General features: G+C 44.5%; 1 protein-coding gene across 4 annotated transcripts in view; it reads right to left on the reverse strand.

Annotated features, from left to right (window-relative positions):
• TRIM36 (tripartite motif containing 36) overlaps positions 1–10,555 on the reverse strand; it is a 37,754-nt gene that overhangs the window by 15,998 nt on the left and 11,201 nt on the right. Inside the window, exons 2-5 of one of the 4 annotated variants that reach the window (XM_012727893.1) lie at positions 8,492–8,726; positions 4,385–4,414; positions 1,188–1,208; positions 111–436 (exon numbers count right to left, since the gene is read on the reverse strand). In XM_012727893.1, coding sequence (XP_012583347.1) covers positions 111–436; positions 1,188–1,208; positions 4,385–4,414; positions 8,492–8,726 — 612 coding nt within the window. The remainder of the gene's footprint in view (positions 1–110; positions 437–1,187; positions 1,209–4,384; positions 4,415–8,491; positions 8,727–10,555) is intronic. The other 3 variants (XM_012727896.1, XM_012727894.1, XM_004686492.2) reach the window with 3 other exon arrangements.

The raw sequence follows: 10,555 nt of genomic DNA on the forward strand, positions 1-10,555 counted from the left end.
TGCACCTCTAGCCTGTACCCTCGTTCTTGTATGAAAAATAGGTAAGTCTTTTAAAATAAATAAGTGTAATCTGAAGTGTAATATGCTAACTGAATAAAAGCTTCACTTACCTTGGGTCTAAAATTCGTGGTTGGGCCCACGTACTCATGCTGAGCCTTCACGGTACCCCAGGGGTGATAGATTTTGAAGCACTCATTGCAGTAACTCGCACTACAGTCCATGCAGCTTTTTGTGGACTCCTGAGGCGGTGGCTTGCAGAGGTCACACATGATGGCCGTAGCTGCCCTGGCTGCCTGCCGATACCTTTCCACGATAGTTTCCAAAGTGAAATTTCGGAACAGACCGTTGATGCCTCGTTCTCCAAGATCCACGTCATGCTCACAGCCAGGGCAAGGAAAAGTCGTCGTCCTGGGAGTCAACGAGTTACGCTTCCAGCCTGCGTGTCAGGGAGCCTTTGTTTAGTTACATTAGCAGGAAGATGAACAGAACGAAGGATAAAGGAGTCATGTTTTGGGGAGACATATAGCAGAACATATATTCCCAAAACATATTCAGAGAGGCTTAATTTGAGTCAATTTGTAGTTTGGAAATGCTTTCTGGAAAACGTTTTTCCCCACGGCATACAAAAAGAAAGGCCCGTATGACTCAACAGGTTTTAAATCAAAGAGGAAAAAAGGATTTACTCTACTGTAAATTCCATACCCAAATCAACTTAAGTCAAAGAGATAAATCAGCAAAACATTTAATACAATACTACACAGGGTCACAACCTACTGATTTCATAAAATCAGCAGTCACAGTTTTTCTGTAGTTCAGACTCAAAGGAATTTGCTTTCCTCTCAGTGGACGAAGTCTCGGCTGGCTGACAGGAAAGGAGCTGAGAGGCCAGAGGGCGGGAGACCTTCACTGCAGGCGGCGGCAGGCAGATCCCGCCGTCACGCTGACAGATGTGCCTGCATCGGAGCGCCTGTGTGACGTCTGCTGGCTAAACGCCTCCATGCCTTTAGCACAGGGATAAGACACTCCAAAATCAAGGACCTTGGCGAGAGGCCGTGTCCCACTGTAGTATTGTTTTATTTCTGAAAGCTCAGTAGGCAAAATCATGAGTAAGTAGAGCGCAGTCTCTAAACAAAGAGTAAAAAGCTCATTCACAGCTCTAGAATCTAGCAAATTTAAGAGGGACCAACCATTTAATATCTTCTTCTGACCTGAAAAAAAGAATCACTAAGATTACTGACTTCGGTAAGCCAAAATTCACCTCCGAAAAAAAAAAAACACACACACACAAGAAATTTTACACTGGCATCATACAGTAAATAACCTCAACCCTCACTCTTTCGTTCACTATCATCCTGCCTGGAAGAAACGACGGCAGCCGAGCGTGATGGTTCTTACCCACCAGCTGACAAGAATCCAGCTTCGTCCACCGCGCGTCAGATTCCCCCCTTTTACTGAGGGAGCTACACTTGTCCAGGAGAGATGCTGGCCCACTTGTATAGGTGAGCTGGTGGGTGACTCCCAAACAGAAACACACACGTCCTAACGACCACGCCATCACCTGGCACCGGGAATGACCGAGCACACGTACCACACCACACGTTTAGGAGAGGTCTGAGGCGAGCTGCGTGACATGGCCACATCACGTTACTCACGTCGCTGCGACGCGGCCTTGACAGGCGTCTGGCGTGAAACCCCACGGGGACCCCCAACAGGCAGCCTGCGAGCGGTCACCAAGGGGCTGGGCAGCATGCAAGGGGGCGCTGGGCTGGGACGGCACCAAGCATGCAGCGTGTTCACCGCCTTCGCTTAAAGGGAGTTTTAATCTTGATCATTTTAAAGTACCAGAGAGCTGCCCCGAAAAATTCAGTGATTCGACGTAAGCTGTGTTCTCGCAACCACTCAGATGCATGCAGTGACAGTCCGAGATGTTTCACACCACAGCAGGCACAGACGAAGTAGGCGGCAGAGCTACTTTTAAGACGCATGCCAATGGAGACTCCATTGAGTGACAACACAAGCCAAGTACTTCTAGAAATGGCAGAGGGCAGTGGTCAAGTTTAAACGAAAGGAAATTCCCGTTCAGTTGCGTGCTTCCACGCGTGAGCTGGAGGACAAGAACAGAACGGATAACTCATCTCCACAGGGTTCTCTCTAACACGGGCATTCGCACTGGTTTTAGGAATTGAAGGTTGTGATCAATTAAGCCATGGGACAAAATAAGACGATGTCATGACAACAAAATCATGCCGTAACATGTACGCGGGTGACACCTCGATCTTGGTGAGAATTTGCAAAACAAGTTCTTTTATCCCTTTTCTGTCAACCTCTTCAAACATATTACGGTGGGGCAAAGCATCACATGATCTTCAATCAGAAAACCCATAGATCTTGGTGGTTTTTCTAAACAGAACTACAGATGTTTTTAAATAAATGCTAAAGAACTTACAGTTTCTTTCACCTTTCTTATATGTCCACCACATTTTTTCATTAAAACAACAATATTTCAGGCTCTTCCTGGTGGTGCAAAGAGTCAAAGCATCACATTATGAAGCTCTCTGAAGCCACTGCAGCATGAGTTCGATCCCAGCCCAGCAGGTGACCCACGTGGCACGGCAGACCTCTCCTGACCCGCCTGCTGCTCCCCTCAGCAGTGTACTTAGTCAGTCGGCCTGTTTTGCTCCCCACTCTGTCTCTGGTGAAGCCTCTCACCTACCACACCTCTGGCCTGTACCCCAGTTCTGTATGCATAGTTAAAATCTTCAGAACAACAATACTCCTGGCCAAAAAAAGCCTGGAAAAATCTGAGGGTATTTTGGGAAATAAATATAATGGAAAAATATGTCCAGACAGTGGGACTCAGGATACAATGGAGATTCAGAATCGGCTCTTGCTGGGCACAAGCCACAATCAAGTTCTCAGGAGCCGTGGGGGACTAGTGGCTGCCACACTGTGGGGGAGGGGGGGTCCTGCCCGGCCCAGGGCACTCTGGGGAGCGGCGCTCCATAGCACGCTATGACCAAGAAAGGCCCGGCCAGCTCAGGAGCAGCAGCTGAGAGTGCTGGGAGGTGCCTCTGGAGACTCAATCTGCGCAGCAGGAGACAGGGCAGCACGTTGGCCCACTGCAGTCTTCCCCCGCACACACCTTTACTTCAAAGACAAACTAAACAGGTGTGAATGAGGACGTCCCAAATTTCTTACAAGTTTGTGGCAAGTGTCACTCACCAACGTGTCAACTTCCAGTCTTATTTGTTTCACCACTGAAATGATAAAAGCCAAGCGAGTGTTTCAAGGCAAAGGCAGTCAGCCCAAGCAGCAGGTTCCCACCTCGCCCCTGCTCTGCCTGCGGGCTAGTGCACCCCTCCCCAGGGGCTGCCCAGGGGGGTGTTTCCTTTGGCATATGCTGGCTGCCTAAGGCCGGTGAGCTCCACGCCCCTGCAAGGATCAGCCTTTCCAAAGTGCACAAACTTTCCATCATCTACCCTTGAGTCAAACATAAACTGGTAACTTTTTTAAGCAAACGGCTGCTACCCTTCCTTGGAATTCTAAATTTCAACACTTAAAACCCTCAGGGACTCAGTGAAGAGTAGAAGAGGATTACATGAGACTCCTAGGCATGAATTTTAGATCAAGCCATGAGATGGAGGAAGACAGAAAAGGGATGGTATTTCAGGTGTTGATTCTCTCCAATGAAAATAGAAGGTATCACCAGCACTCCAAACAGAGCAGCCAATTTTACTTTAAAGGTCAACTGGAATAAACAAAAATCCTTTGAATAAGATTAGCCCATCTTTCACACAGAATTACATACTAGAGAAAGTCTAAGGCAAGCAGTATACATTATTTACCCACAAATGGGTAAAACCTCAAAGACTCTCATTGCAAAGGCTTTGTGATATTAACAAAGACACCATATGCCTCAAAATAAGGTTGTTATAACTATGACAATTATCAATAGGTCTAAGAAAACATTTCATCTACAAGAAACAAATGGTTTATTTAACTTTCCCAAGGCAGCAATATAGCTGCTAATGTCAGCTTTGTTCCACTAAGACAATGTAAAGGAATTTTTGGTCCCCAGCCCCAATGTAGAGGAAGTTTAAGGTAACAATGAAAAGTAATGACAAATCGTATGCCATTCTTCACAAGTATAACACATGGGCAACACGCAAGCATTGATACGCCGTGCTACCTTTAAAAACACCAGAATGTTCTTGGAAATTTAGTCCTGTTGACCTTTAAGTCATTTCAATCCAATTTGTTAACTTTCTAAACAATTTTGAAGACTTGACCACTGATGTTTAAAAACGTTGTGTGTACAAGGTTATTTAACTGAAAGCTAAGGCTACACCGCCTGCAGCCACACAAGCAATAAAGCATTTTCTACCTCTCCACCCCACAGATCTCCGTTGTGATGCTGTAAACAATGAACAGAAAGCTGGGTTTAGGATTTAATTTCAAAGAGAAGATTCACAACTTGTTAACAAAAGATAAAGCAGTAACTGTGTTCTGCACAAAATACAATTATTGAATGAATAGTGTAAAAAAAAAAATGTGTTTTTCCTAGTATGCATGGTGCTTCCAACAGCCACCAACATGAGACGTTCATCAAAATTCACCCGCTGCACAGCACTCAGAACGGACGCTTTATTCGACAGACTTATATTTTTGCAGTTGTACTTCTGGTAATTGTAGCCAATCCTAAGTAATACCTAGTGTCTTTTGTTTAGTATTTTACTGATCTGCGTGAACCCTGTAAGTAAACACTTCTAAAATGAAGTATGTGAAAAAGGACAAAGACGAGGAGAAAGCTTGCCTACAGATGACCAAAAATAGCCCTTCATTTTTGTATAATTGAAGATGCTCTTAGTTTTTACAAACAAAAGTTTGGAAAGGGTCCTTCCAAAGCACCTTTGCTTTTAAAATGTCAACAGACCAATATCAAAAGGAAAGTGAATCAAAACTATAAGCCACATAAGTTTTCCAGGCGCCACATTAAAAAAAGAAGAAAAAAATCAAGTGAAAGTAATTGTAATGCATGTATTATTTAATCCAATGTTGACAATACATCTATTCAATGTAAAAGTTTAATATTAAAGATTGTTGTGTTTTTTTTTTTCACTTTACTTGTGTATTTTACAGTGAGAACAAATGGCAATTCAGACTTGCACATTTCAAGGACTCGGCAGCATGTGGTGGCTTAGTGGCTACTGGAAATGGCAATTCAGGTGCAATTACTCCCTTTACCAGGACAAGGACAAAAGGAATTTTAGCACTCTAGTCCTCACACATCACCTGCTTATAACCGGGTTTCTGGATTCCTTCTAATTGATGGAAAAAAGTTTTCAGTGATGGAAGAAAAGCAACATTATTTAAGCCCTAAATTTTCCTTCGAACTACCCAAAGAATAGTGGGTAAATTCCATTAAAGGGAAGGCAATTAACAGCCGAGTGCTAATACAATGGCTTCCACTAGTTAAGGAGAAGGAAGGAGTTCCTAAGTGTGCATGCAGTTAGCAAATGCTAAGAAAGCCAAGGGATTGGAGGAATGAGGGCAACACTAACAGCTTCCACCCCTCTAAACACCCCACTTGTGTTATCTCATCCTGTACTTTACTGGTGGTGAAGGACTGTGTTCTCATTATCCCCTCTCTTATGCAGTTCTGCACAACACCAGGCTGGATGCTTCTTTTAAAAAGGAAGGACACATCTAACACTTTCACTGCTCTTCAGCATTTCGCCATGTCTGGTAACCAGCGGGTACAGCCTCCTGTGTGCCTCTACTCAGTAAGCACAGAACTTCAGGGTTGGAGAATGCAAGGTGGTTAACAGAAGAAATGGCTCCCTGTAAGCCAAAGCAGACATCCCCTCCACAATAACTGTAAATGGTAGTGATCCACCACTGTGTAGAACAAAACACTCCAAACCCTGATGGCCCCACCCTTGGCTCGGTCACAGAGATGTGTTCTGCCTGCCCTCCCCTAAGTTGAGCTGGCAAAGCATTTTTAAAGAATGTGACCATCCGGCACCCCCAGTCCCGCATAATTCACTAGCACCGGGTGGCTCCTGCCTGTTTTGCAAGATGCCCATTCCACCTCCACAGTCCTGGAACAGGCAACCCATCTCAAAAAGGGGAGCAGGAGGGTGGTGACTGCTGAGTTTCTTTATGAGTGAACAGGAAATGAAGTGGTGCGTTCTGCATCTAAGAATGCTGCTGCAGTACTCTACCCAAGACCTGCTTCTTGTACCTCCCTGGCCCCTTCAGCAGCTCAGCTTGACTCCTTAACTTAGACACTGGTAGTGACAGGAACCTGCGCAAAGCAGGCACATGCCTGCTGTCCTGGACAGCCTTACGGCTCATTGTCTCTAGTGCTAAGTTGAGCGTGGCCTTCTGTTCTCCCTGCTTGCTGATCTGGAATCTCTGCTCTGAAAACACTAGTGTCATCCCCAAGACAGCCATCCTAGGCTGTGGTCACGCCTTCTCCAAGTCAAATATTCTTATTCCTATAATTGATCTCTACAGAGAAGTTTTCTAACATCCTCCCTCAGGACATAATCATCACACTTAATAGGGTTCTTCCTGAAGAAGAGAGAAACATATCTCAGTAATTCTATTTCAGATCTCGATACTGTAATGCATCTCTTGTTCCGGAAAAGAATCATGATTATTGAACATAAGCCATCACAGCCATAAACTCTCGTAGCACAGACTTGTCATTTAATATCCACTCAACACATATTTGCTGGACATCTACAGAGTACTGCAGTTAAGTTCCTGAAAACAGAAAGTTAACTAGACCTCACCTAATTAACCTATATTACATATTCCTATCGATCCCACATAAAAACTAATCAAAGCTTAAGACTGAAAGCCTCTAAAAATCCAGGCTTTCAAGAAATACATTATGTTGAGTTCAAATGGATGATGAGTAGAATTACTGGTACATAACTGAAATTCCTTTAAGGTCTGTGCTGACTATAAGTATATAAAATGTGAATTTCCCTTGGCCTGTGAGGCAGGCAGCCCTAGCAAATGAAGATCTACCAGAATGTAAAGTTTACTGAGCAGGCAGATCACAGCTATTCCTTTCTCCAGGGTCCAGGAAACAGAGGAGAGAACTTCACAATGAACACCCTCTCTCCCCTCATCCTCCCTCACCCACTGGGACCTGCTGTTCCACTCTGCATACATGCTTGATTCTTACGTGTTTAAAATTGCTCCCAAACAATGAGTGATTCCCACCTCAAGAAAACACAACTCTTTAAAATAGACCCTGGGTACTTCGCTGGTGGTGCAAGGAGTTAAAGCTCAGCACTATGAAGTTGATCACAGCTACTGCAGCAGGAGTTAGATCATGGCCAGAGAAGTGACCCACATGGTACAGCAGGCCTCTCCTCAACCACCTGGTCAATCCTCTCACCCCCTGCACCTCTGGCCTACACCCCAGTTCTTGTATGCATAAGTAAATAAATCTTAAAAAAAAAAAAAAAGCCTCTACTGTTAGAACCCGTCTGTCCTTAGAGCAGCTGGTACCCAGATACACTGGGACCCCAAGAGCCGCTCTCTCAGTAAGGACCAAAAGATGACGTTTTCAGATAAGGAGAGAGATTCTTGTTTAAAACGCTTTTACAAGATCAAAAAATTAAAAGTCCTATCCTGTAAGAGGGAGAAATGGACAGAGTGGGCCAGAGGGTCAAGCTTGAAACCTGAAAGGCCCATTTCCCAGGTACCCAAGGCCTTGTCCACACAAAAAGGGCTGAGTGCCTAACATGACGCTGGGTACCTCACCCAGGTCTCTGCCTGTAGTGCTCCTCACTACAGACCCTTAATTTCCCAATGATCTGTTCCCAGTGATTTCAAACCAATTCTGACATACATTAGTCCTGCCGAGGAGGTCAAGAACGAAACAGTATCCCAATAGGAAATCAGCTGAACACTGATCTATAAAAATGTAATTACACCCACTTCTAATACATTACTACAAAATTCTACCACTATTTCGCTTATGTTGAAAATCCTTTTCTTTAAATATGCATTACAAATGGCTGAAGAAAATAAACCTCAGATGGAATAAGGGAATAAGTGATACTGAATTAGTCCTCTAAAAAAGTCCTATAAGTTTACTCATTCGTTGCCTCCTCCCATATTCATGTATATGCTCCATGCACAGAGGTTTCCCTAGTAAGCACTTCAGTAGCCCAACATTTTGCCCATCTCAAGAATGTCACAGGGTCAGAACAGACCCAAAATACAGACACAGCTGATAGGGGCTTTAGAACAAAGGTGGTATTCAGTATCCAGTATCTTCTCTAAGTCCACACCAAATGACAGTAACAATTCATTTGACATCTGCAAAGGTGGGAGGTGCCTTTATAATCAGTGTGATTTTATTCAGTGTTATTAACCCTCAAAACAGAAAATAGCAAAACTAATTTCCCTTCCAGAGTTAACACTGAATATCTAAACTCCCCCAACCCACGGTTCTAGCACATACCTGGTCTGGCAATTCTGTCAAGCTTGTCCACGCTGGGGGAGGGGAGCCGTATCCTGGGACTGCTCGGATTGGAGTTGTCTGACCCCATGTCACAGAGCGAGTCATCAGCAGTGAGTAAGAGCTCTTTCACACATTTGTGGCAGATACTGTGCTGACAGGGGAGAATCAAGGGGTGGGTGAACAGCTCCTTGCAGGCTGGGCAAACAAGCTCTCTCTCGATATTCTTAATGGTAACCTTCATGAGAAAAAGAAATCACGTCAAAGGTTCTCAGGGGATAAATATATTAACACACTTATACTTTTTGTGTACCTGTATCTACCTTTTCAAAAAAGCAAATTTTTAACTGGGAAATTCTGTACCATCAGCATTCCCTCCAAGGACAGTCAGGAAATGAAGTGGCTTTAAAAAAATAAAGCTTAGGCCCTCCCTGGTGCCGCAGCGGGTTAAAGCACAGCACTGAGAATCTAAAGCCGCTTCCTCATGAGTTCGATTCCTGCCTGCCCCGGAGGTGACCACATGGCGTGGCAGACCTCTCCTGACCCGCCCGCTGCTCCCCTCAGCAGTGTACTTCGTCGATCTGCCTGTTCTGTTCCCCGCTCTGTCTCTGGTGAAGCCTCTCGCTGCCCCTGAGCCTCTGGCCTGTACCCCAGCTCTGTATGCACAAATAAAATAAAATCTTTAAAAATAAAAAAAAATAAAGCTTAAATATGAGAAAATTAAACGAGTAGGGGACCATGAAAGTTGAACGACAATTATGCTTATTTGAAACTTAGTGACTCCCTGATTTAGAGCTTTAGTGAAATCCTAAAAGCATGGAGCTTCAATAAAAATTAAGACTGTAGCACTAAAAAGAAACTGTCCTTGCATTTAATACATGAATTATGTGACTGGCAAATTACACAACCTGGTAAAAACTTAGTTGACCAGTGGGCTTGGAAAAAATGCTGAAATCTTTGGAAACTAAGTTATCAACAGGGTTCTGCATTCAATGGGATGCTTTTTCATATGCTGCAGAAGTAACACAGGAAAAATGCTTGAGATTCTCAGACTGCAGATTAAAGCAGTTACTTAAAAACACTTATATTAAAAGGGTGTAGGAAATTGGAAGACACCATTTGTAAGTGCTCTCAACACCACAGGCTTGCCTTACCTTCACTGAGAAACATTCTAGACTCAGTACAACTAAAAATATATGGACCTCATACCAGTTTGCCCGTTCTTACCCACGGAGCTTCTCTATCAAGGAGCCCAAAATTGCCAGGCTAAGAGCCTATATTTAGTATCCCTGGAGTTCTAAAGATAGTCTAAAGTCCTCATAAGCTTTCTACAGTCATTTCGACTACTGAAAATACACAGAAATTCTAAACTGACCTAATTGGCTAGTTTTAATGAAATACAAATGTATGCAAGTTCATTCTAAAACGCCACAGAGGGTTTCAATAGCTTTATTAATTAACCACTGTCGGTGGGTCTTTCACTGCAGCATCGCTGACTGCATCACCCAATAAATATTTAATAAGAGCCCTCGTGTCACGATTTTCATAAATTTGGATGCAAGACAGACCCAGCTCAACAAGTCACATAAAAGAATACAGAACAGTCACATCTGTCGCATTGCAAGAGGGCGAGTTAACACATAACTCAAAAGCTTCTCTCCCGCGGGAGATCTACAATCACGTCCCATGCCACCTGCACTTCATGCAATACAGAACCTTCCTAATCGCCACAGATACAAAATATTCTTACTCCAAAAGAAAATGAGTGTGCATTCTACATTCATCGAGGGGAAACAATCTGATTAAGAGAAACGTGACGGGGTGGGCCCCAAGACCAAGCTGTCTGAAAACAGATGAGGAAACAAGTTCAGCACTGTGGCTCCGAAGCCTTCAAACAAAAACAGCAGCACCCCAAAAGCTGCTGGAACGAGCCCGCCTCCCGCCAGCCGGCTGGGCTTGGGCGGAGCCTCGGGTGGCGGGCACGGGGCAGCGCTGCCCGCGGGGGTCGCCCCGAGCGCCGCAGACAAAGGGCAGCCGGGCGGGCCCACGCGGGACACGCGCCCCGAG

The sequence above is a fragment of the Condylura cristata genome, unplaced genomic scaffold (genome assembly GCF_000260355.1).
Source record: "Condylura cristata isolate star-nosed mole 26May11 unplaced genomic scaffold, ConCri1.0 scaffold00021, whole genome shotgun sequence".
Taxonomy (NCBI): domain Eukaryota; kingdom Metazoa; phylum Chordata; class Mammalia; order Eulipotyphla; family Talpidae; genus Condylura; species Condylura cristata.